The following is a 27,941-nucleotide window of genomic DNA, read 5'->3' as shown; positions in this document are numbered from 1 at the left end:
GTGAACTGTTCCAGCAAATTCTCACACTTGAGCAGAGGCGTATCATGGGAAACATCATTATCTCTCCCACAACTTCGTGGTTGTCTGGAGGCTGAAGAATTTGTAGTTCGTGTGGGGAGGGGATCACCATGTGTCAGGGATGTTGGCAGTTAGGGAATTTGCTTCTCCTCACCTCTGAGCTTGTCTATGACCCCCTCCGGGCTGCTGTGTGCTAATGGTTTCTCCAGCTGACTCCATCTCGAGCACTATCCAGTCAGTCCACAGAGAAGGGCCACACAGCTTGGGTCACCAAGGCACAAACTGACGGGGCTGGGACCCCGTGGCGGCTGCCACTACCCATTCTGAAAGCACAGCGGGCTGACTTAGACCTGAAGAAAGACACCCTGTGGCGCTTGCTTCATGAGCTGGGACACTGGCGAAGTCCCCACTGATAGACACACAAGATCCTGCACATTCTGAGGAGAGCTGCTACCTGGAGGAGGTGACCATCGCCTAAGACTACACAAGGGAGAGGACTGTCAATCTCAGAAGCAGGCATAGGTGTGAGATCAATGAAGAGGAAAAATCCTGTTGACACTTTGGGTCCCTAGATAGAGCCAAATCTGAAGCCAACTGCACCTCAAGTTTTAGTGTATGAATCTGTAATAAATATGTTCTCTTAACATATTTATTAATCTGCTAATAAGTTCAACATATTAATATATAGCATATCGATATGGGTATATTGATTATAAATTCTATTAATATATTATTAATTATATATTATATAATATAATGATATAGTACATGTTATCTATTAATTTTATAATATATAATCACTAATATGTTTTGTTATATGCTAATATAATTATACATTAATTATAAAATAACTATATTAACAACACATTAATTACATGTATATTTATATAATATATTGTACATTTATTCTATAATATAATCAATTATATATTATTTATTATATACTAATATAAATGATTATATTATTATAAATAAAATAATATATTAATATATAATATATAACAAAAAGACACACATTTGAATTGAGTGTCTCTTGTTTACAGCTAATAAAATCCCAACTATGTAACAGCAGATGTCTATGTTCTTTTAAGGGTTTGTTGCTTGTTGGATACAGTAACCCTAAGAGAGGATAAAGGGAAGAGATCATCTCATATTTACTATATTCTCTCTCTATATATATTTCTATCATTTCTATAGCAAACCTGAGAGGCCATTGAAAATGCTTTTACATGGTGCTGGGAAGATGGCTCAGTGGTTAAGACCACTTGCTATTCTTGCAGAGGACCCAGGTTCAGTTTCCAGGATCTGCATTGTGCCTCTGTTACTTCAGCTCCAGTGTATCCAGTACCATCTTCTTACCTGTGTGGGTACTGCATACCACAAATACAGACAGGCAGGTGTGCACCTGTGCATATGCACACGTGCGCGCACACACACACACACACACACACACACACACACACACAAATAAAAATATAAAAATATTTTTTTAAAAAAGGAAGAAAACTCTGGATGATGGAGAGATGGCTCAGCAGTTAACAACACTGGCTGCTCTTGCAGAAGACCTGAGCTTGGTCACAACCATCCATAACTTCAGTTCCAGGGAATCCAAGAACCTCTTCCTGCCTCTGTGGGCACCAGGCAAAACACTCAAACACACGAAATAATATAAGTACATCTAAAGAAATAAAAAAGAAAATCCCTTGAAAACAAAATAGTGCAGAGGATAAATTCTATGCCCACACCCACAGAGGATTTTAAAAAGGAGACACCCATACCAATTTATATTCGAGAGGGAGACTTTCAAATTATCAAATTGACTAAAAGTAATCATTTTCAATATAATAGAAGAGTCAGAATCAGGTTTTAACTAGCATTTATTGAGTGATTATTATATGCCTTATGTGCCTGGTGTTTTACATGTGTCATTTAGTCAGCAAATTATAATAGTTCTGGATTTCTATATATTGAATTACACAGCTAGTGAGGACATAAGGCAAATATTGTAAAAATATACTGGTAAAATCAAATTAACAGATGCACAGTCCACAGTCACATAACAGGTGAAGCTGAGGAATATCATCGATGAGTTGGAGGTGACAGACAAACATGGGTCTCTAGTCTACAAAGAGCAGAGATTCATCTGAACTATGCACAAAATATTTACAAATAATTAGGCGTGACCTTGACTGTTGTTGCTTTCCAAGTGTTTTGGAAGCAAATATATGACAGGTTACATTAACAGAATATAAAAGTTACACAACTCTTTTTCCTTTTGCATTGGGGGAGATGGATGGGTCTCTATTCTACAAAGAGCAGATATTCATCTGAACTATGCACAAAATATTTACAAATAATTAGTCGTGACCTTGGCTGTTGTTGCTTTCCAAGTGTTTTGGAAGCAAATATATTACAGGTTACATGAGCAGATTATAAAAGTTACACAACTCTTTTTCCTTTTGCATTGGGGAGATGGATGGGTCTCTATTCTACAAAGAGCAGATATTCATCTGAACTATGCACAAAATATTTACAAATAATTAGGCGTGAACTGGACCGTAGTTGCTTTCCAAGTGTTTTGGAAGCAACTATATTACAGGTTACATGAGCAGAATATAAAAGTTACACAACTCTTTTTCCTTTTGCATTGGGGGAGATGGATGGGTCTCTATTCTACAAAGAGCAGATATTCATCTGAACTATGCACAAAATATTTACAAATAATTAGGCGTGAACTGGACCGTAGTTGCTTTCCAAGTGTTTTGGAAGCAACTATATTACAGGTTACATGAGCAGAATATAAAAGTTACACAACTGTTTTTTCCTTTTGCATTGGGGGAGATGGATGGGTCTCTATTCTACAAAGAGCAGATATTCATCTGAACTATGCACAAAATATTTACAAATAATTAGGCGTGAACTGGCTCGTAGTTGCTTTCCAAGTGTTTTGGAAGCAACTATATTACAGGTTACATGAGCAGAATATAAAAGTTACACAACTCTTTTTCCTTTTGCGTTGGGGGAGATGGATGGGTCTCTATTCTACAAAGAGCAGATATTCATCTGAACTATGCACAGAATATTTTACAAGCTATTAGGCATGAGCTTGACTCTAGTTGCTTTCCAAATGTTTTGGAAGCAAATATATTACAGGTTACATTAGCAGAATATAAAAGTTACACAACTCTTTTTCCTTTTGCGTTGGGGGAGATGGATGGGTCTCTATTCTACAAAGAGCAGATATTCATCTGAACTATGCACAGAATATTTACAAGCTATTAGGCATGAGCTTGACTCTAGTTGCTTTCCAAATGTTTTGGAAGCAAATATATTACAGGTTACATTAGCAGAATATAAAAGTTACACAACTCTTTTTCCTTTTGTGTTGGGGGAGATGGATGGGTGTGGGTGGGTGTGGGTGGGTATGGGTGGGTGTGAATGGGTGTGTTGGTTGCACACATGTGGGTACATAAGTGCTCACCCATGAATGTGCTTGTGGAAATTAGGACAGGACATGGTTTGTCTTCCTCCTTTGCTTAACACCTTATTGCCTTGAGACAGGGTCTCTCACTGAACTAGAAGCTTGCCTTTTTGGCTAAACTGGCTGGCCAGTGAGCTCTGAGCACTGTCTCTACCCAATGCCACTTCCCAATGCTAAAAATGACAGCCCAGACAGCCATGCATTTTGTGGATCCTGGGGATTCAAACTCAGGTCCTTATGTTGGCAGAACAAGAACTCTCACCCACTGAGCCATGTCCCCAGCCCCTCCCCCGCGGGCCCCCCCCCGCCACCACAAAAGGGTTGTTAAAAAACAAACCAAACCACTGAACTTCCAAGCCTTTAGTAGGACTGCTACACAAAACGTCACAATAAGCAAGGACGTTGATTACATAATGTCAAGATGTGGCCAAGGTTATATCCAGAAGGATAGTTCTACTATTAAATATGTCATTATTGCAAGTATAGAGAGAATTTAAATTAAGTGTCCAGCCTCAAATGTGAACACAAGAAATAAAAGTGGTCAGAACTAAGCACAATTAAATCTTATAATTTAATACATTAAAAAGTAAATAAAAAATAAAAGAAACAATGGCTATAAATAAAGCCAAACACATCTTTGGAAAAATCATAGTAAGAACCAGATAAGTGTTTGGTAAAGCCAAATAACAAGTAGGCCACTGAGACAAGTTGAAAGGAGAACAGTGATAGGGAAAAAATGCAGAGAATCTTTCTGTTTAATTATAAAAATAGTGTTCCTACTTAAGCTTATAATCTCAAAAGGTCTACAGAATGAAGAACTCTCTAGAGGATAAAAGACTATTATAGATCATCAAAATGAATCCAAGAAGTAAAAAAACTATTCACAAGCTACCGATATAGAATTATCATAGTAATGACCAATAAATGAGTTATGATAATTCAAACCTCTATCCAAACATTGCCTGAGATTTCCCCTCACAAATCTCAGAGCTGACTACTGGTGAATTCTTTAAAAAGATTTTTTTTAAGATTTATTTTTTTAAGTATATGTACTTGAAGAAGAATATGAGTGAGTATATACATATGAGTGTAGTGCCACCAGAGGCCAGAAGAGGAAGCCTAATCCCCTGGAGCTGGAGTTATAGGCAGTTGTGAGCTGCTCCATGTGTGTGACTGGAAACAAATTGCAAGAGTGATATGCACTCTACTGCATTGAGCCATTGCTCCAGCCACAGTAAATTCTTTCAAACTGCCAAATATCTGATATTTCTCAAGCTACAGAAATTATTCAAAAGCACTAAAAAGTGTAAAAAAAATTACTCACATCTCTCAATGATGCAAGCTTAAGCCATGAGACCAAAACCTCACAAAAATAGCACCAACTGAACACGTCAAGAAGAGGCAAGAGTCCTTACATAAAATAGCAAGAAAAAGAAGGCAGTATATGGGAGAGACTATACATACTGAAGATGCTATGATGTTGAGACTGGAAAGATGCTCAGAAGTTAAGAGCACTGGCTACTCTTCCAAAGTACCCAGGTTCAATTCACAGCACCCACATGGTAGCTCAGAACCATCTGTAACTCCAGTTTTAAGGGATCCAACACCCTCTTCTGGCCTCCACAGGCACCAGGCACATACTCAATATATAGACACACGCATGCAAGCAAAATGTTAAATTGTAATATAATACTTTTTAAAGACAGACGATGGTTCATCATTGACCTTAAGTTGCACATTTTTCACCTTCTCTGAAGAAGTGTCTTCCAATTCATAATGTCTTATAATCAATTCACATTTTTCTTTCTCAGCAGTAAACAAAATTTCTCAGTAGTGTACAAAATAATATGTGTTTTTTACAATCAATGATGTATTCATTTAAATTAATCTTGGTCATGGAAAAAAACCTCATACTAAAAAGGGTTATTTAAAAAAGAAAGACAGAGAGAAAGAGAGAAAGAGAAGGAAAGAAAGAAAGAAAGAAAGAAAGAAAGAAAGAAAGAAAGAAAGAAAGAAGGAAGGAAGGAAGGAAGGAAGGAAGAAGGAAGGAAGGAAGGAAGGAAAGAAAGAAGAAAGAAAGAAAGAAAGAAAGAAAGAAAGAAAGAAAGAAAGAAAGAAAGAAAGAAAGAAAGAAAGAAAGAAAGAAGAAAGGAAGAAAAAGCTCATGAAGCTGGAGTGACAGCTCAGCAGTTCAGGGTGTTTACTGCTCTTGTTCTGCTCCCAACACCCATACCAGGCAGCTCACAACTGCCTACAACTCCAGCTGCAGGAGCTCAGACTCCCTCTGCTGGCCTCTGCAGAACTGCACTCACAAAGCACATACACACAGAGACAAACATAATTAAAAATAAATCTGTAAAATAAATTAAAGATCATACTAAACTCATCTCAACGGATGTTTGAAAGATACTTCATAATGTTCCATACCCATTCCTGGTTTCCAGCTAGGACAGTTCCTTAAGTGACACCGGGCTTACATTTCCATACAGCAGCTACTGTGATAGTTAAATGTGGAGCATCATGGGCATCCCAGTTAAAACCAAAAATAAGAACAGCACACATACTACCAACACAATGGTTGTTTGCTGTGGAGCTCTGGACCACTCCATAAAGCCCTGAAAGAAGAAAAAAAGAAAGAAAGAAAGAAAATATCAGCACTGGACAGGAAGGAGGTTGGCAGCATTCACTGTGTGTGGGGGGGGGGGGGGGGGGAATAAGATTGTAGCATTTGGATTCTACCAGTAGAGAAGTTGTTTGAGTTTAAAATTGCATGACAGAACTGATATTAGATAAATATACGGAAGCAAGGGCTGCAGAGATGGCTCAGCGGTTAAGAGCACTGGCTGCTCTTCCAGAGGTCCCAAGTTCAATTCCCAGCAACCACATGGCGGCTCACAACCATCTGCAATGAGATCTGGTGCCCTCTTCTGACTTGCAGGCATACATGCAGGCAGAACACTGTATACATAATAAATAAATCTTTATATATATGTATGTATATATATATATATATATACATACATATATATGGGGGAAGCAAGCAACACACCTGTGTTTTTTAAAAAAATCAGAATAAAGGGATGAAATTTTCAAAATATCACTTGTATAGAAAGCCTTAGCTTTGTGCCACAGGTGTCTGGTTCTTGACCCAACCCCTCTTTTAAATTTCCAACTGTCTATCTCACTGTGTAAACATATTCATTTCTAAATATAATAGCCACCTTGAACTTTTTTGCACATGTTTGTGTTTTGTGTGCATTCATGTTCACATGTGTAGGGGCATGTGGCTACAGACAAATGTTTCTTTTCTTAATATTTATTTTAGTCTTTTAAGCTTTCACTTTAATTTTTTTATTGTATATGGGGGTGGACTGCCCCCATGTATGTCTGTGTTCCATGTGTCTCATGTGTCCCATGTGTTATACCTGATGCCTATGGAGGCCAGAAGAAAGAGTCTAACCCCCCAGAACTCGAGTTATGAATGGTTGTGAGCCGCCATGCTGGAATTGAACCTGAGTCCTCTAGAAAACCAGCCAGTGCTCTTGACCGCTAAGCCATCTTTCCAACCCAAGATTATATTTATATTAAATTCCATGTATGCGTGTCTGCGTTGGTCATGGGTGATGTGCACACAAATTCAGGACACACAGAGACCAGAAGAGAGCACTGGGTCCCCGAGAACTGGAGTCACAAGCTGAGCTGTTTGACCTGGATGTTGGGAACAGAACTTTGGTCCTCTGGAAGAGTAGAGAGCAGTGTTAACCACTGAGCCATCTCTCCAACCTCAGATACCTGTTTGTTACCTTAATACTCCTACTCACTTTCTCTTCCTGGGTTAGATGGTGGTGGATGGATAGATGAGTGGGTAGATGGCTGGCTGGCTGGCTGACTGGCTGACTGGATGAATGGATGGACCGATGAGTAGGTAGATTAATAGATAAGCGGCGTGAATGAACTGGTGGGGATAGGTGGATGGATGGATAGGTGGAGGGTGGGTAGATATACTGACTATAAGTGCAGAGCTATGGATGTTTGTGTGCATAGAGATATACACATGTCCCATGTGGACCTCCGCTGTGTCTGACCACCACAGGAATGTGCCACATCTCCCATGAGAGAGCACTTGGAACTTCTGTGCAGTGAAGTCATCCCAGGCTGAGGAAGGAAGTGTGACAAGTCGCTGAGATCTTCAGGGTAACATTTGTGCTAACGGAAATAATTCCTCCACATACCTGGGAGTCCTCTGACTCATCGTCTTCATCCAATGAACTCCAGTCCAGAGACAGCCCAGTGTCTTGAGAAGACACATCTGTGAAGACAAAGAAATAGGAGAGAAGAGCTGCTAGTGAGCAACCAGGACACTTCAGCGAGGCTCCGCTTGCTTTCTCCATGGCATCCTATCCCTTGTCTACTAATGACCTAGCACACACACAGATATACATGTACATACACACACACACACACACACACACACACACACACACAGATACACATATATACATACAAACACACATACACACATATACAAACACATACACACATAAACACACAGATGTGCATTGTATTCACACACAGGTATACATGTACACACACACACACACACACACACACGGTTCATGTGGGGCTGATAACATGTCAGGACTAAATTCAGACCCTGCAGCTGACTACATGATTTAAACTGGTCCATCTGATGGGCTCCTCTGTTCGTTCACCTGTCCGGAAGGTAAAAGCTCCCTGGCCAGCTTCCAGCCAAGATCTAAAGGAGGGAGCAGAGAGCAAGAATTACTCTAGGAGTCTCCCTGCCTTCTGTGGGAGAAGCTTCCAGGGAAGAATTTTCAACACAGTTACAACCTATGCATCCTTCTCAATCCAAAGCGGAATGAAGCTGGCAGAGACTCTTGAGTTTTATTTATCCCAGATTGGCCTGGAAATCTTCTCTATCGAATCCAGGTTAGCCTCAGACTCATGAGCAATTCCCCTGCCTCAGCCTCCCAAGTACTGAATTACAAGAGTCAGCTACCGCACACAGTTTAAAGTCTCCTTTTTTTCTTCTAACATTTTGGTGGGTGAGTGGAGGCACACACCGTAGCACACCTGTGGAGGTCAGAGGACAGTGGGAGTCAGTTCTAGCCTTCTGCCATGTGGGTCCCCGAGATCAAACTCAAGTCATCAGCCTTGGCAGCAAGCGTCCTTATGCTGGCCCAGGGGTCTCTCTTAACTGACCTCTTTCCTTTCACTCTTGATTTCCTAAACCCACCATTCATTCTGGAAAACAGCTTTTTTTTAAAAAAGGCAGGTTTAATGCCCTCAGCACTTCTGACATTTGAGCTGTATATTATTAGAGAGGAGGGCCTGAATTGTTCATTGTGGGTTTAACAACACATTCTGACCTCTTCCCATCCATGCTCTTGTTAGTAACCTTCATCGTGGGTTCCCTTATCTGAGGTGAGGGGTTGTGTGTGTGTGTGTGTGTGTGTGTGTGTGTGTGTGTGTGTGAGATGTCTCCCTATGAAAAGTTTCACACAGCAGTCCCTCCCTCACAGGCCATATTTTTGACCAATAACCTAGGATCAAGATCCTAGCAAAGGCATTAAAAGTGCCTAGGAGGGCTGAAGAGATGCTCACTGGTTAGGAGGGCTGGAGAGATGCCCAGTGGTTGAAAGTATATGCTCTGCTTACTCTTTAGGACATGTGCTCAGTTCCAGAAACTACACCTGACAGCTCACAATTCCGTGCAACTCTAAAGCATCCCTGTGCCTTCTTCTGACCTCTGTGGGTGCCTGCACACACTTGCACATAGACACACACACACACACACTTTTTAAAAGTTTAAGTGCTTAGGCATCCCAGCATTCCCTGTTCTTCACCACCCTCCAAGGACCCATGAGAGTAAAACTCTTGGAGACACAGGGCTCAACACAATCGAGTTAGTCAGTCCACCCAGTGTGTGAGTCGGCCGGCTCCCTGTGACCTCACAGGCAGAAACAGGTAACAGGAGAAATGTCCCCCCGAGGTCACATCAAATGGCTGACTTACAGAATTATGAACCCATACGTGCTTGTTGCATTAAGCAACTAAATGATGGGGTGACTTGTTACGCAGCAAAAGCTGCCCAATTCAGCATTCCGCACGTTGTGTCTGTGGCCTCAGTGAGTGACAGAATGCACGTTCGGCTTCTCCCTACGTTCCGTCAAGGGCATCTCCCTTGCCCACCTCCCACAGGACCCCTCACCTTTCTCATCGCTGTCGCAGCTCAAGGCCCCGACATCCACAGCCTCCCAGTCCTTGGGGAAGGTGGGTGGGCATGGATTCTCCCAGGCCCTGCCGTCCGGAGGTAGCAGTCCCTGTACCTGCTCAGGCCCGAGGCCCTGCATCTCCTCGGGAGGAGGCGGGCCTTGCCAAGGCAGCCTTTGACTTCTCCGTGTCAGCGTCCTGGGGTGTTCCTCAGGCACAGGATTCAAAACCTAAGGACGGACAGACCCATTGTCAGCTAGTGGATCATCGTGCTAGGCATGGTGCCGATTGCTAGAATGACGGCAGGGTGCTGGAGAGATGGTTCGGCAGTTAAAAATGAAGGGATTACTTTGGCTCATGACCTATCATGGGAGGGGGCACCACTGCAGGAGAATGAGGTCGCTGGTGACATTGCACGCCCAGTCAGGAAACAGAGAATGACGGAGGCCAGTGTTCGACTCCCTTTCTCCTTTTTATTCAGTCCCGTACCCCACTCCATGGACTGCAGGTGCCTATATTCAGGGTAGGCTTTTTCCTAATTAGTTAAGTCTATTTGGAAACATCCTTTTAGACATGCCCACAGGGTTTCCATGGTGATTCTAAATTGCCATCGTAAATGGTAATTTAGCTGACAAGATTAACCACCAGAGATGCTGCGGAACAAAAATATTTATTGTACTTTAGTCTAACATCCAAAGGGGTACTGGCAAAGATTTTAGACCATCCAGGAATTCCTGGAAGGAAAAACAAAAAAACGAAACAGTTGCTCTCAACAGGAATCAAAGAGAATACCTCAGCTTGGTGCCAATGTATCTGTTGTTTGCTTTGTTGGCTCGTTTTTTAAATTTTTATTTTGTGTGTGTGTGTGTGTGTGTGTGTGTGTGTGTGTGTGTGTGCGTGTGCACGCGCACGCACACACACAGCTTCTTTCCTTTCACCGTGGGATCCAGGAATGGGACTCAAGTCGCCGGCTTGTGCGGCATGCACATTTACTCTCCAAGCCGGCTCACCAGCCCGAGCTTTGTTTTGAGACACTGCCAATTAGCTCAGGGTAGACTCGAACTCACTATATGTCCCAGGCTGGCCTCAAACTCCTGACCCTCTTGCTGCTGCCTCCTGGACACGGAGGTTACAGGCGTGAGATGCCACGCTCAGCAGCGGTGTCCTTAGCCTCTCCCTTGTTGGGGTGCCCCTTAGTTGGGAAGTGGGGAGCAGCTTCAGGGGCCACTGAGACGGCCCTTGTCAGAACACGGCCGGTATTTGCTTACTTTCACTGTGCTCGTTTTCATAGTAATCCTCAATAACTGTAGAACCCTAAAAAGGAACAGAGGCGCCCACCGGCAGGCACTCCCTCTCCCACTGTGATGTAAAATCTCCCTTCTTCTCAGAGGTAGATTTTAAAAGCAAGCTGGCTCACGGTGCGGGTGGGAGTGTCTGTTAGCCCAACAACCACTTAGTAAAACCCCACCACACCATCTGCTAAGGCTAAACATATGCATACCCCCACAAGTGATGTTCCCATCCTCAGCACCTACGCATGACAGAGGGAAATTATCCTGTATCCACATGTTTGTGGAAGCTGCCACTCCTCTGTCTATATTCACAAAACAAAGCTGTTCCCGGGCCTGGTACATAGCTCAGTGGGTAGAGCACGCTGCAGAAACGTAAGGACTTGAGGTCAAATCCCAAGCACTCACATTAAAAAAGAAGAAGAAAAAAAAATGCCAGGCAGCACACACATCTGTAACCCCTTCACTGGAGGAGGGACAGAGACAAAATTCCAAGGGCCTGCTGGTCAGCCAGTGTAGCCAAAACAGTGAGCATCCACCAGTCTTGGCAAAGGACCCTGCCTCAAAATAAATAAGGCAAAGAAGAATTGAGGAAAACATCCTTTGGCCTTTGTGTGTGCCGACATGGGCTTCTGTTTACACACACTTGCATACATCACACAGAGATACAGAAAACAACACAAAGCTCTTTGTACTCATGGTTGGAGCTACTATATGCACCGTTATGGGTAACTGGAATTGGAGAGTCACAAGCACTGGCTGCTCTTGCAGAGCAGCCAGGTTCAGTTACCAGCACCCACATCAGACAGCTCACAATATTCTATAGCTCCAGTTCCAGGGGACCGGACATCCTCTTCTGGCCTCTGAGGGTGCCTGCATGCACACACGCACACACGTAGTTAATTTTTAAACAATGCAGACATGTTGAAAGTATTACAGCTGAGGCTGGGTGTGTAGCCCAGTTGGTAGAGCACTTGCGTAGCACACACAAAGTGCTGGGATCAGTCCCCAGTACTGCACAAACTGGGCGTAAACTGTGGTGACACAGACATCCAACCCCAGCACTCAGGAAGTGGATATAGGAGGAAGAGAAGTTCGTCTACGAGGTGAGGTCAATACAACAGCCTGGGCTATGAGAGACCCTGACTTAAATATTGACAACCACTGGGTGTGGTCAATGTCAAAATTCTGCAGGCCAAGATAGGGTCTCAGACTTGAGGTCATCTTAGACAAAGAGTTGTCTCAGAAAGGTCAAACAAAGCGTTACAACTTAGATATCTATCAACAAGAAGATGATTAAATAAATGATGCTTCATTTATACAATGCAGATAGGTGTGGATTAACTTGAAATATGTACTTACATGCATATAAATTGTATGGACCTACACATGTATATGCATATGTACACACACAAATATATATATGTTAAATATTTACAATTAAATATATGAAGGCCGAAGTTAGAATCCCAAACACCCAATTTTTAAGAACTGCCAGCCCCGTGGGGAGAGAATGGCTGGAATTTGCAGGCTGCTGAGCATTGTTCTGATGGAAGCCCCACCTCTCTGCCCAGACCCCGCTCCTCAGAAAGTCCCACCAACCACAGCTCCTCCCCTGGGGTATTTAAACTTCACCCCAGAAAAGAGACAATGGATTTTCGGTCTCTCGTCCCTGTCTCCTCTCTGGGGGTGGCTGGAGAATCACCCGGGAATTACCCGTTAAACCGGGGCTTTTTCTAATTCAGGATTGCTGCGTCGGCGGCGGCGGAGAGGCTTATCCGGGTGCAGAAACTTTTCAAGCATTATCAGTAGCAGGTAAAGCCAGCATGGAGCTAACTGCGTGCCCTTGAAATGTGTCTGCGACACTCTCTGCCGTGCCCACGCTGTGTGTCCTGGGACACACAACCTCTCTGAGCTTTAGCTTGCTCATCCCTGAAAGCAGCCACCTCACAGAGGCATTTTGAGATTTCTGCAGGGACAGAACACCTGCTGAACAGAATTTAAGGGGTACGTTCCTTCTCCTGGCGTCGTCGGCTTGGAGTGCCGCCCTTCCTTCAAGGCTAACTTTAATTTAAACATTACATCTCCACAAATACTTGCCACCCATGGGTGTTTAACTGGATATAAAATTTCCCAAATAGTTCTCAACAAATTTTGGGCCAGGCCCTGCGGAGTCCCGAGAGCCTATGGATGAACTGGATGTCCCCCTCGATATGGCTACTGATATCCTGGAGGTGAGCAGGAAGGGCCAAACTGAGCAGCAGACATGACTGTGCGGCGGATGGAAATGCTGGCACCAGGAATCAGACTGCAAACACCTCCAGAGCTCGTCAGAAAGCACAGCACAAGAATAAAATAAATCAAGCAAGAGCCTCCCGAAGGCTCTCAGTTCTGCAGCTGAAAAACAAAATGCAAATCCGGAAGAGTGCTTCTGCATCACAAAGAAAATAGAAACAAACAGGCATTGCGCAGCCTGGAAGAAACAATAGGGAGCACCCAGGATCGTCGTAGCAAACGATCCATCAAGTGTCTTTTCGGGAGGAGCTGCCTTGGCCCTTCAGCCCGGCAAAGACCTGGGATACAAGGCTATCACCGTCGATTTCTTAGGAGACTGAAAAAAAAAAATTTTTTTAAGATGACATCTTTTGCACTTTTAAAATATTTAAATAAAATCAGTATATATATTCTAATTAACTCGCAAATACAGCCGGTTTAAGGACTCCACTCAAACACATGCCCAGCCCCCCAACTCTATACAGCTCAGTGACGCTTTTGTACAGAAAGTGGCTGCCCCAAGCAGCTCGCTTCATTTAAGTAAGGGCTTTGCAATTACTACTTAATAGTACTTACCTTAGTTAGCTAGTTGGATAGTTACTTGTATGTTATGACTTTTACTTCTTCAATACCTGGAAAGTGGAATTCACTTATCCATCATGGATAAAATAAAAATTAAAAAAAAACTATGAAAAAGTTAAAACTAGAAAGGGGGAAAAAGTAGTTTTATACCATCTGTCTAACTCATGTCCTTTTTCCTACATTCCCCTTCCTCGTCGCCTAATATTATCCCTCTCTTGGCCTCCTTTCTTCTGGTTTTTATTTATTTCTTTTTGAGACAGGTCTACGATTTAAAATGCCCATGATTTCAAACGCTTAAGAAAGAAACACCCCATGAGCCCAAACAGCAATATCTGACCTAGGGAGACCCTTGAGCTGCCAGTTTGCAACATCTGTAAGGGGTGGGGTGTGTGTTGCAGGGAGTGTGAAAAGACAAGACTTCCGGCATGGAGGAAAAACAGAGGTAGGCAATGAGGCAATGTAGCGGGCAGCAGCCTCAGTCTCCAGCACTGCATAACCAGCAACCAGGATGCTCCTTTGCGACCCCACCCCAGCACTTAGGAGGTAGCGGGATCAGGTCAGGGTGAATAGTGAATTTCGAGACTAGTCTGAGATATAAAAATGTACTGTGTGAGTGAGAGAGAGAGAGAGAGAGAGAGAGAGAGAGAGAGAGTGTGTGTGTGTGTGTGTGTGTGTGTGTGTGTGTGTGTGTGTGTGTGTGCGTGCAGGACTGTTACATGAACATTGATGGGAAAGAGTGTTAGAGGATCCTAAGATTGGGTTTTGTTTATTGCTTTACTTTCAATATGAAGCATGATTAATCATGGGGTTAGGCTGAGAAGCAGAGAGCTAGCGAAGAAAACACAGGTGTGGAGTGGACAGGGTGATAATATGACTCAGTGGGTTAGAGGTACTTGCTGCCAAGGCCTGGCCACCTGAGTTCAATTCCCAGGAGAACCAATTCCCACAATTTGTCCTCTGAATGCTCCCACACAAATAAACGTAATTTTTAGAAAAAAAGAAAAGGAAAGAAAGGAAGGAAGGAAGGAAGGAAGGAAGGAAGGAAGGAAGGAAGGAAGGAAGGAAGGGGCAGGTAGGAGTCAGCGACACAGGGAGAAACCCGGGGGGCAGGGATTAGAAGACCCTGCAGGTGCATTGGATGGAAGGGGAGAGAAGAAGAGAGACAGTATCAGGGGATTTACATCTCACAGTCCCTGGGGTCTTGATGAATTAGAAAACGTATCACCGCTGAGGCGAAAGGATGAGAGGTAGTAAGAGCAAGGGAAATCGTCATAATAGTAGTAATAATAATGGTAATAATTGTAGTAATAATAATGGTAATAATAGTAAAAATAATAATGGTAATATTAATCATCATAATAACAACAACAGTAATAGAGGCACTGTTTCCTGGATGAACGTCCTGATTTTCAGGTCTGCTGAGTAGTTAACAGTTATGGCTCCATTGCCCACACAGCCTCCGAGCTCAGGAGAGTTGGGGCTGCCCTTAAACCCCGCACCTTTGGGACTTCACATCCTATGCTCCTTGCCTGTTGCAGGACACACACACTGAGCCCAGGACAGACACAATGCACACACGCGCAGGTGCACACGCGGCCAGACTCCCAGGGGCAGCAAGCCCAACTACAGAGACTGGGGACCCTCCTCCCCTCCGGGAGATGATGTGCACGTGCACACACCTACGAACGAACACAGACACCTGAGCGCAATCTCCCTGCAGGGTCCCTTCTCCCTGGTTGCTGAAATTCATGTGCGATGTATAGGCACCGGGTAAACGGATCAGGTTTAGCAGATAAACGGACCCAACCTGGTAAGACGCCCCCTCCTTTCCAGCCGTCTCCTCCCACGTGGCTTTGGGGACCCTCCCTTCGCAGACCCCAGACCTAAGAGCAGCTGTGCTGCGAACCCGCCCACCCCAGATCCACGCATGGACACACTCATGCACACAGTCACACAAGAATGCGCCTCCCCGGATCATGCCCACGCCCCCAACCCAATCTCCCGCCCCCTTCCCAAACATGGGGGTCCCTCTTAGGACTCACCCTCCCCTACCGGACCCTGCCAGGCACTGCGGAGCTCTGGAGCTGCAAGGACAGCGGCTGCGCAGCCGCGGAGGCTGTGGGTGGGAGGTGGGAGGTGGGGGTGGAGGGGAAGAGAAGGAGGCGGCCTTCTTTCTTCCGCCTCTCCTCCCGGAGCCTGCGTTCAGAAAGAACTGGAGACAGATTGGAGGGCTGACAGAGACCGCTGGCCCGTGGTGTAGTTGCAGAGGAGCGGATGTAGGTAGTATAGGCCCTGAGGGTCCAGCCAAAGTGGAGTGGCCCTCCGTGCGGAGTTAAGGAGCAATAAAGTTATATCACAATCCAGCGTGCTAGCTTTCCTATACCGCACAGAATCTGATCAGGAGATGACGCTACCCACAGTGAATCGGCCTCCTGAGTCAGTTAACAATCAAGAAAATCCCCCCCACAGACACGCCCACAAATTAATAGGCGCTAAATGGGTGGTTTCTCAACCTGTGGGTCGAGACCCTGTTTGATTCGGAGAATAGGGAAGTCATTGCCTTCTGACGTGTGACCCCTGGCGACCCCCTTCCAGGCTCCAGTGGAGAGTGCCATTGTTGAGATAATGGATCACAAAACAAAACCAACAGTCATGAACCTGGGAACTGTTGGGCATGGGGTACGGCTTGATAGGCAGAGGAGGGAGATAAGAGAAAGCAAGGGGAGAGAGTAATAGAATATATTCTATACATGTATGAAATTGTCAAAAATCAAAATTAATATTTTTCAACTATGTGACAATTTACCAATATTATTTATATTGCATTGTTCTGTCGTTGTGGAGAGACACGAGGAGATGAGTCCCCAGCCATTCCACGGATATGATCTGAGTAGAAATGAATTGCAAAATAAAACATTCTATTCAGTTGCCACCATCTCCTTTAGTGTCCAGATGTTACGGAAAGGACAGATGAGGGGCGACGCTCATCCCTCATGAAGCCATGAGAGCTCACAAGGCGGGTCCCCAGACACAGATCAAGCATGTACTAGTGAACAGCTTAAGGATGCTGATTAACTGGACCTCAGTTTCTTTGCCTGAAAAAGAAAAGGGGAGGCAAGAATAGTTCCTGCCTTGGAGGGTTATTCTGGGGGTTAAATGAGTTAGTACTCATTATTCCCACCAGGGACCAGCGAGATGCCCAGCGGGAAGAGGTGATTGCTGCTAAGACTTGAGTTCAATCTCCAGGACACACATGGTGAAAGGAAAGATCCTCTGACCTTCATACATGTACCAAATACATAAATAAGCAACAAGTTTCCATCAAATTATTTTTAATTTTTTTCTTTGTGTATGTAGTGTGTGTATGTAAGTATGTGTGTGTGGTAGTGTGTGTGTGTATGTGTGTGTATGTATGTATGTATGTATAGGTGTGTAGGGATGTGTGTGTATGTAAGTATGTGTGTGTGTGTGTGTGTGTGTGTGTGTGTGTGTGTGTGTGTGTGTGTAGGGGTGTAGGGAGGTGCCTTCATTCACACGTGTACTTGCGGAGAATAAGTCCCTGATCCATCAGTCTCCCGCACCCATCACTGCCAACACTGGGAGTTTCCAGGCACATGCTAACACACGTGGCTTTTATACGGGTGCCGGGGATTTGAACCAGGTTCTTATGCCTGCACAGCAAGCGTTTGGCCCACCAAGCCATTTCCCCAGTCCCTGTGATAACTACTGAACACGGGTTCTTAGCAGAGGCAAGAACTCTAGTTTTGATCTTGAGAGCTCTTAGAAGAAGGGCCTGAGCCGGGCGGTGGTGGCGGCGCACGCCTTTAATCCCAGCACTTGGGAGGCAGAGGCAGGCGGATCTTTGTGAGTTCGAGGCCAGCCTGGGCTACAGAGTGAGTTCCAGGAAAGGTGCAAAGCTACACAGAGAAACCCTGTCTCGAAAAACAAGAAGAAGAAGAAGAAGAAGAAGAAGAAGAAGAAGAAGAAGAGGAGGAGAGGAGGAGGAGGAGGAGGAGGAGGAGGAGGAAGAGGAAGAGGAAGAGGAAGAGGAAGAGGAAGAGGAAGAAGAAGAAGAAGAAGAAGAAGAAGAGAAGAAGAAGAAGAAGAAGAAGAAGAAAGAAGAAGGGCCTGCATGAAATAATCTCATGGAGCAAATTCCTTGGGAGGTGATCTCTTTGAGAAAGGTAAGAGGGCTGGAGAGATGGCTCAAGCAGTTAAGAGCACTGGCTGCTCTTCCAGAGGAAGTTCCCAGCATCCACGTGGCAGCTCACAACTGCCTGTTGCTCCAGTCCAGGGAATCTGGCACCCTCACACAGTCATGAATGCAGGAAAAAGCACCAAAATAAATAAATAAATATACTGTGCAGTGGTGGCACACACCTTTGATCCAGCACTCAGAAGGCAGAAGACAGAGGCAGGCAGATCTCTGAGTTCGAGCCCAACCTGGTCTACAAAATGAGTTGCAGGACAGACAGAACTGTTACACAGAGAAACACTGTCTCAAAAAGAGGGCAGGGAGAAAGAAAAGCGTAAGAACAGCAAAGAGAGTGTCTAGAGTCTTACACCACTGTTTTAACTTGACCCACACTTCAGTCTTTCACACTTCCTTCCTCACCTTTGGTCACGTTTCTCCATGAGTGATAAGATACCACCTTCCTGGCTGCTTACAGTGTAAACTCATAATGCTATTTATTCCACTTATTTTCCATTTGGGTTTTTTCCTGAGACAAGCCTCATATAGCCCAAGTTGGCCTCAAACTTGCTATAAACTGAAGGTTGACCTTGAACTGTCTTCCTGACTTCACCTCCCAAGAGCTGGGATTTCAGGTGTGTGCTACCGTTTCTCACTTATTTAGCATTTTTATTTTAAATTAATTTGTTTTCCTCAAACCTTTTCAGAAGTGTGGTGGTTTGAATAAGATTGGCCCCTATAGGCTCATATATTTGAATGCTTAGGGAATGGCATTGGGAGGTGTGGCCTTGTGGGAGGAAGTGTGCCACTGAGTGGAGGTGGAGTTTTTCAAATGCTCAAGCCAGGCCAGGCTCTCGCCCCCTCCTCCGTCTCTTCCCCCCCTCTCCCTCTCTCTCCCTTCTCCTCTCCTCTCCTCTCCCTCTCCCTCTCCTCTCCTTCTCTCCTCTCCCTCTCCTCTCCCTGCTGCTGCCAATCCAGATGTAAACTCTTGGCTCCTTCTCCAGCACCAAGTCTGCCTGTGTGCCACCATGCTTCCTGCCATGGCTATAATGGACTAAACCTCTGCACCTGTAAACTGGCCCAATTAAATGCTTACTTTATAAGAGTTGCTGTGGTCATGGTGTCTCTTCATAGAAACAGAAACTCTAACTAAGACAAGAAGTGAGTTTGTTTGTTTGTTTGCAGTTCTGGGAACCGAATCGAGGGTTTCATGCATGATAACAGAGTAAGCAAGTACTCTACCTACTAAGTATCCTCGGTCCCCTTTCTAACTTGCTGAGACATGGTCTCACTAAGTTGCCCAGACTGCCTTTGCACTAACTCTGTAGCCAAGCAGGGCTTGAAACCTGTGATTCTTCCTGCCTCAGCTCCCCAGTAGTTTCCATTACAAGCATCCCCGACTAGTCCCATGCAAAATGCCTTTACAGGGAAATTGCAGTGCATTCCAATGTGCGGAGGGCGGCTTCTTGTGTCATGGCCTGAATGGACATAAAAGGAAAGTAGATTAACCATAGCTGTACGCCACTACTTGACGTGATAGATTCCATCACTGGGGTCTCTTTCTCTCTCTTCCTTCCCTTCTTTCACTGCCCCCTACCTGAGACAGTCTCTCACCATTTAGCCCTGGCTAGCCTGGAACTCACCATGTAGACCAGGCTGGCCTCAAACACAGAGATCTGTTTACCTCTGCCTCGGAATTGCTTGGATTAGAGGTGTGTGCCACCATGCACTGGTCTTTACTCTGCATGGCCCTGCTGTTACATGCTGTACCATGAATGGCTTCACAGAAAATCAAGAGGCAGAGTGAAAACATTTCACTCTTTGATGGGCATCTTGTGTATTTTTCCACTGTAACAAATCATCATGATTTGCTAGTATGTGAGTACGAAGACCACATGATGATGACTCCTCAATTCTTCCCAGTGAATTACCAAGTTAGGAAGATGGGTTTATCTGGGAATCACAACACAATCATCAAATCTTGGGCCATGATTTGACCAAGTTATGAGTCCTCTTGACATCTTGTTGGGGCTCCATGATTAACTGACAAAAGGCTGATCAATATAAATATAAGGATATCATTCACTCACTAACTTAAACCATCCATTCAGCAAATATTTATTAAACAATTGATAGGTAGTAAACCTTTTCTTGGTGATCAGGATAATAAGTGTCTGAAGTGTATGTTCTTTAAAATATATATTACATTTATGTTTTTATTGAGTTGTGTGCATGCACACATGTGAATGAAATGGTGTGCTTGTGAAAGTCAGAGGCAACTTGCTAGAGTTGGTTCTCTCCTTCGACCAAATGAGTCCCAGGGATTGAACTCAGGTCATCAGGCTTTTCAGCAATAACCTTTACCCACTGAGTTATCTTGCTGGGCTAGAAGGGTACATCCTAATGACAGAAGTACACAAACAGGCACATGAAGCAGTAAAACGTAATTCATACTAAAGTCCATGAAAAGGGCCAGTATAAGAGTGACTCTAAGGGTATATATCTATCTCTACCATCTATCTATCTATCATCTATCTATCATCTATTTATCTATGTACCGATCTATCATCTATTTATCTATCTATCATTTATCTCTATCTATTATCTATGTATCATCTATCTATCTATCATCAATCTATTTATCTATCATCTCTTTCTCTTAGTGGTAGGACTGGGGGTTGCTGGAGGTGAAACTGGGTCTCAGGCATGCTAGGCAAGTGTTCTTCCACTGAGCTACTACAGCCCAGAGAAGACATTTCAAAATGTGACACCTTGAACTAATACCTAAAAGATGGGAAGGAACCAGCTAAACAAGAATCCATGGTAGAATGAATCATTAAAGATACAAAGGGTTCAATAAAGGGGTCAATGTGGGCAGAGTGGCTAGACAGGGACAGAAGTGAGATATAAGTTCAGAAAGGCGTTCAGGATCTTGCAAGCACAGGAAGGTCCCTGGATTTGATTATGGGTTGCTTGGGAAGAATTCGCAGAGTAATGAACAGTGCTGAGACTTACTCTAATTTACATTGTGAAAGTGTGTCCAAAATCTCTTGTGTGGGGAATGCAGCAGAAGGGATCATGATAGAAAAGTTGTGTGAGAGGCTCCTGTAGTAACCAAGGTGGGAGGTGATGGTGGCCTGAAATACAGTGGTCATGGAGATGACAGATGTGGATATATTCAGGATACATGCTACTGGTGGAGCTGATAAGGCTGACAGGCAGATAGGTTTTGAGGTATAAAAACAGGGATGAATCTAGGAAGATTGGGTCTATGAGCCTGAGAAACTGAGTGTCGGGTAGTACATTGAGTGATATCAGGGTTTTTATTTTGTTTGCAGAGAAAACCCAGAGTTTCATTGGTGGCATAATTGTTGGATACCTGCACTTCTGTGGGTATGGTCCAGCATGTCCTTCAAGGATACAAATATCTCCAACCAGAAACTCTACGACTGGGAGGTTGGGAGAGAAAGTTCAGGACAGTGCTCTAAAAATGCTACAAAATGACCTCTGATGCTGAAAGTCCCCTTGGACCAGCCTGCAGTGCTAACCCAATGGAATACGCACTGTCTGCTGAACCATTTGCAGGTATTAGAACTGTCCCTGGTTCTAACACGTTCGGGAGATGGGAGAGAAGAGCCAGCCTCCCACACAAACATTGTAGCAACCGCTGCCCTGTAATGCTTGAACAGTCACAAGGTATTTGTCAGAACTAAAACCCCTTCAGGGGGAGCTGTCCGCGGTTCTGAAACCAAGCGCCCTCGTCGTTTACAGGCCGCTGTCCGGGGTGCTGAACCACCCGCCACAGCCCGAGATCAAATGGCTGGTGGGGATTGCGCTGTCCGTGGTTCTGAACCACAGAGCAGCGCGCGAGGAACCGAAACGTTGGCTGCCTGCGCTGTCCGCGGTGCTGACTCATGGCGCCAGGAATTGCTCCTAACTTCAACTGCAAGACCTGACTGTGGTGCTGATTTTTTTTTTTTTTTAAGATTTATTTATTATGTATACAGAAGAGGGTGCCAGATCTCATAGATGGTTGTGAGCTACCATGTGGTTGCTGGGAATTGAACTCAGGACCTCTGGAAGAACAGTCAGTGCTCTTAACCTCTGAGCTATCTCTCCAGCCCATGTGGTACTGATTTTATACAGTGTAACAGAGAGGTTTCCTTATCCTCCCATACAGAAACCTTAAGTAACTACCCGTATAGTAAAAACCCTTGCTGTTGCTTGGAAACAGCTCACTGGGGACTGTGGAGAGCGTGGGACAAGAGCTAATTAAGACAAAAATTGCAGAGTCACTTTAAAGAGGCACCTTTAGTTCTCAGGACAGTTAGGGCCTTGCTACACCCTCCATAAGATTTATTAACAGCTTTTCCAAAACATCCTTAGAGGGCATGCAGAAAAAGAAACAGAAGGAAAGACCTGAACCAGGTTGAGGCTGTTGATTATCTTAAGTGTAATGGGGTTGAAAGTGCCCCCATGAGTTCTTAGGGATTTTTGTTTTGTTTTGTTTTGTTTTACGTTGTGGGGTGGGAGGGTCACAAGAAAGGTGTGGTTTCTGGTAGCTAAGGAAATGCTCAATAAGTAAAGCACTCACCATGCAAGTGTGAGGACTGTTATTCAGATTTCCCACACCCATGTGATGCCAAGTGAGCATGGAAGCCTGCCTGAATTCCAGTGCTGTGGAAGCAGAGAGAGGGATTTCCCCAAAGCAAGCAGACTAGCCAGACTATGCAAAATGGTGAGCTCTGGGTTCAGCAAGAGGTCTTGCCTTGAAATACAAAGGTGGGGAGTACTTCAGGGAGACATGTGACATCAACTTTGGTCCTCCACACACATGCACCTTTACACATATAAGCACCCATGCACAGTCAAACATGCATATACACAACACACACCTACATGTTCAAAAAAGAGACAGAGATGCAATGTCTATAGAGGTATATCATGACTACATATTACTATGAACATTTGAGTGGTATTTTAATGATAAAAGTTGGCAATTTAAAAATGCTTCAGGCAGCTATACTTTAAAATGTAACCCATACTATTTTTTTAAGTTCCTTTGTTATCTTTTGTACTACTTTTGATGAAGAACAGACATACTATTTTCTGTCAGAATTGGTCTTGAATTATGTTGGCTTTAAATTGTGCAGGCTTTTAAGGACAAGTCACTGGAATGAATCCACCCACAAACTGAAAACTGATGAGTGAATGAATACATGCCTGCATGAACAAGGATTTGTCACCAGGAATGTCCCTGAGGAGTGGTCCAGCAGCAAAGATATAAGGAACCTGTCCTAAAATGCCCCAGAGAGCAGAACCCACTTGTAGTGCAGCATTAACACTTTTAAATGTCTTTAACTTATATTGTGGAGGTCAGAGGATAGCTTGAGAGGGTTGGTTCTCTTCTTCCACTATGTGCGTCCAGGGAATTGAACTCAAGTCATCAGGATTGGCAGCAAGTGTCCTTTATCTGCTGAGCCATCATACCACCCCTTGAAGCATTTTCTTTTGCTGACTAACCCATCAAACTGTGAGTCTCAATATTTTCTCATTTCTAGGAGGAATTGGAAGGATAGAAGGGCCAAACAGAACTTGCTCAGAGCTACTCCTCAGGCTTAGAATCTTCTCCCTCTCGTTTCTTCTCCAACCAAATTTCCAATGTGCATGGCTTGTCCTAACATCTTCTGCATGGCAACGAGAGCGCTGATCATGAGGAGTTTATAAGTCCTCCTGTACCCTATACCTCCATACAGCTGACCTTGGTAGCACTGTGTTCTGTAGAAGGAATAAAGATGTATGTCTTCCTCCGACAAGCTTTTAACAATTGCAGCAATTCTCAAAATAATAACATTGCTAGGGATGCTTATTCAAATATTACTCAGGATATCAACTCTAGGCCACAGATTCTCTGGATCACACCACCAGGAACCACAGAATAACAGCAAGAATTTCGAAGTGACAGGAACTTAAAACACATCACATTGATAGTCAAGAGCAGACAGGAATGACGTAAACATCCCTACTATCCAGCTCATTTTTTCCAAACTTCGGCAGTCTAGGACTCAAGCTCAGAAAATGTTGCTACCCACAGTGGGCTAGGTATTCCACATCAATTAGTGCAATCATATATTGGATTAGCCTGTTTATGACAGCACCTTAGTGAGACTCTCTTCCCAGGTGACTTAAGATTATATCAAGTTGAAAAAAAAAAACTATTCCACCTCTCTTGGTACACTTTCTAAGAATGGATTATAACTAGCATATAAAACCAATGTTTTCAGGCTGGGTGGTGGTGGTGGCGGCGGTGGCGGCGGCAACAGCAGCAGCAGCAGCAGCAGCAGCAGCAGCACAAGCCTTTAATCCCAGCACTCAGGAGGCAGAGGCAGGCGGATCTCTGTGAGTTCGAGGCCAGCCTGGGCTACAGAGGGAGTTCTAGGACAGGCTCCAAAGCTACACAGAGAAACCCTATCTCTGTGAAAAAACAAAAACAACAACAAAAAAAACCCCACATTTTTGAAATTCTTATTTTCCATCCATCACTAATATTGGAGACTGTCATACCTCTACAATTCAAATTTAAATCTTTTGGGGGGTATATACATCATCACTTTAATGTACATTTCCTTGATTATCAATGAATTATCATTTCCAGGAAATGATCCTGGAAATTTTCCACTAATTGGTTATATTTCATACTGCATATTCCCACATCAGTTGCCAATGTTGCTGCTAGGGCGAAGTGCAGAGCCTTGCCCATCCTAGACAAGTATTTCTACTTGTGATCCTCATCCCCAGCTCTGAAATAATACTTGAATATTGCCGGGGCGGTGGTGGTGGTGGTGGTGATACACGCCTTTAATCCCAGCACTCGGGAAGGCAGAGGCAGGCGGATCTCTGTGAGTTCGAGGCCAGCCTGGTCTACAGAGCAAATTCCAGGACAGGCACCAAAACTACACAGAGAAACACTGTCTTGAAAACAACAACAACAACAACAACAACAATAATAATAATAATACACCCCTTTGTTACATTTGTTTTCTTCAATTTTTTTTTGTGTGTGTGATCAAAGAACCTAATGTCATCTTCTGGGATACCTGTAATTCATCTCAAGGTATGGTTGCAGTACTGTTCATTTTCCTTGTACTTTGACATTTAAATCTTTAATCTCTTAGGCTTCCACTAGTGTAAAAGCATGAATCTGTTTTTCTAGAGACAGAAGTGTCCCAATGACATTCGGTCAGCCCATCTCCTCCCTACTGCAATGGGAAAAGCTGACATTAGACACAGGAAATCTGGAAGCTCCACACACCCAGAGTAACACTACCCATACTCTAGACAGTTTGGGCTTGTGGATAAAGGAGTTTAGACCAAGTCCTGACAAACCTAAGGTAGATCCCCAGATCTCACGATGTGGCAGCAGAGAACCAACTCATGAGAGTTGCTCACTTTGCACACATGATGTGCCATACATACAACTTCATGCATGCACACATTCAAGCACACACACACACACACACACACACACACACACACACAAATGAAACTTATCCATTCTTGGATAACTGTCAGGACATGGTACTAGTTAGATGAAAATATTCTTAAATTGACTGTAGTAATGGTTGCACAACTCTTGTGAATACAATAAGCCACTGAATTGCATAGATTTTTAATTTGTTTTTTAAGATATATTTATTTATTTTATGTATGAGTGCCCTGTCTGTACGTATGCCTTTATGCCAGCAGAGGCATCAGATCGCACTAGTGATGGTTAGAACCACTGTGTGGTTGCTGGGAATTGAACTCAGGACCTCTGAAGAACAGCCAGTGCTCTTAACCGCTGAGCCATCTCTCCAGCCCTGAACTGCATACTTTTTAAGTGAAGCCTTTTGGTCCCCTTTTCACATTTGATAGAGGCATTGAGTATATGATGAGACCGGGCTTATATAAATTGCATGGTATGTGAATCCTATCTCAACAAAACATACACATAAAACCAAAATGTAAAAAACAAATCCTACCTTCAAGTTTCTTTTTTCTTCTTTTTGTTTTTGTTTGTCTGTTTCCAGACAGGCTTCTCTGTGTAGTTTTTGGAGCCTGTCCTGGAACTCACTCTGTAGACCAGGCTGGCCTCAAACTCACAGAGATCCCCCTGCCTCTGCCTCCTGAGTGCTGGGATTAAAGGCGTGCCCGCCGCACCAGCTACATCTATGCTGTTTTTAAAGGTTAAAGCACTGAACCACACTTTCAGTTGAGTGTACGGTTAGTCATCCCTGAAGCTTTCTCACCTGTTTCTAATACTGTCCCCTGGTAGTGCTATATACTAACAACAACAAAAGCTGTTCTGCCTGGCTTTTTCTGCCAAGTGAGGTGTGTTCATCAACAGTGTTATTTGTATTAAGTATTTACATTCTACAAAAGGAATAGTAAACCACCAATTTTACCTCACAGGTCACCTCTACTACCACCTGGGAGAACAAAGGCTTCTGTCTGCTCCAAAACTGTAGGTTTCCTTTTGGGCCTACTTTCTTTATTTTATTTTATTTTATTTTATTATTTATTTATTTATTTATTTATTTTTGGTTTTTCAAGACAGGGTTTCTCTGTGTAGCTTTGCACCTTTCCTGGGATCTCGCTTTGTAGACCAGGCTGGCCTCGAACTCACAGAGATCCTCCTGCTCTGCCTCCTGAGAGCTAGTTTAAAGGCGTGCACCACCACCACCACCACCACCCCACCCCACCACCACACCACCACCACCACCACCCAGCGTACTGTCTTTTTATTACAGCGCCATATAAAGGAACTGTTTTTCAAGGCAGGGTTTCACTCTGCAGCCCTGGAACCCACTATTTAGACCAGGTTGTCCTTGAACTCTCAGAGATCGGTCTGCCTCCGACTTTCTGCCTCTAGAGTGATGGGATTAAAAGCATGTGCCACCACAGGAAGCCAGGGAAACTTTCACTTCCGTAGCTAACATTCATTAGCACTAGCTATATACCCAGGGTTGTGTAGTAAGCCTTTGAAATGTGTCTATTGTTCAAAGAAGGTATTTTAAATGGAAAAGAAACATGATCGTATGTTTTTATTTTTAAAAGATGAAACTGGTCACAGTGCTGAAAAGCACTGAGAGGCACAAGATGGACAACAGTTTCATACTGTCACAGAGACACAGAAGACACAGTTGTGTCTTGCACTACGACGATATACTGTGGACTGGAAAAAGGCATCAGAAGACTGAAAGGACAGGGCTTGGTGGCCTGGGAGTGAGAACGAAGCGCCTGGGGATGACTCTCCCCGACGAGGACCCTGATGATGAGCAAGATGCACACTCTGCCTGCAGGTTTTTCCACGTTTCCGCTCCTAGGGTTTCTCTCCCTGTGATGCTGAGAAAGGTGTGCCAGCTGGCCAGGGCTTTACTACACTGCTTACATTGATAATGTTTCTCCCCAGTAGGAACTCCCTGCTGTTAAGATGAGCTCTGACTGACCGCCTTCCCACAGCCAGCACATGCAAAGGGTTTTTCTCCTGGGTGTATTCTCTGATGCTGAGCGAGATGGGTGCTCTGGCTGAAGCTCTCCCACATTCAATATATTCATAGGGTTTCTCCCCAGGATCGATTCTCTGCTGAGGGGAAAGGGTGATATTTTGTTAAATGTTTTCGCACAGTCATTACATCTTTATCTGTTTTTATCCAGGGTCTTATATGTATTTTTCATAACGAATTATTTTCTTTTCTGTACCAAAAGTATATATTCTCGCTTCCATGGGGCAGGGGGTCCTGTATTAGATAAGATAATGAATCCATATGGAAATTTGTCCCAGACTTGGTCTCTTTTCCACAATAAAGGTATCTATTTTAGGTCTCATGCC

At 44.0% G+C, this 27,941-nt stretch overlaps 1 protein-coding gene across 1 annotated transcript; it reads right to left on the bottom strand.

The window, feature by feature from the left end:
* Positions 1-5,809: 5,809 nt before the first annotated feature.
* LOC114685790 (small integral membrane protein 17-like) lies at positions 5,810-9,900 on the bottom strand. Its single transcript, XM_028860415.2, has 3 exons — positions 9,732-9,900; positions 7,732-7,808; positions 5,810-6,114 (listed from the first exon to the last, which is right to left on the bottom strand). Exons 1-3 carry the CDS (start codon positions 9,871-9,873, stop codon positions 6,004-6,006), a joined length of 330 nt encoding a protein of 109 aa, XP_028716248.1. The 5' UTR covers positions 9,874-9,900; the 3' UTR covers positions 5,810-6,003.
* Between the last annotated feature and the right edge of the window lie 18,041 nt (positions 9,901-27,941).

Source organism: Peromyscus leucopus, chromosome 1 (genome assembly GCF_004664715.2).
Source record: "Peromyscus leucopus breed LL Stock chromosome 1, UCI_PerLeu_2.1, whole genome shotgun sequence".
Taxonomy (NCBI): domain Eukaryota; kingdom Metazoa; phylum Chordata; class Mammalia; order Rodentia; family Cricetidae; genus Peromyscus; species Peromyscus leucopus.
Note: the sequence above shows the minus strand (reverse complement) of the source record. Positions and strands in the feature narration are given on the sequence as shown.

Coding starts and splice junctions, on each gene's coding strand:
- LOC114685790 (XM_028860415.2), bottom strand. CDS start 9,873: ATGCAGGGCCTCGGGCCTGAGCAGGTACAGGGACTGCTACCTCCGGAC. Junction 7,809..9,731: donor CTGCGACAGCGATGAGAAAG/GTGAGGGGTCCT, acceptor TTGTCTTCACAG/ATGTGTCTTCTCAAGACACT. Junction 6,115..7,731: donor ATGAGTCAGAGGACTCCCAG/GTATGTGGAGGA, acceptor TTCTTCTTTCAG/GGCTTTATGGAGTGGTCCAG.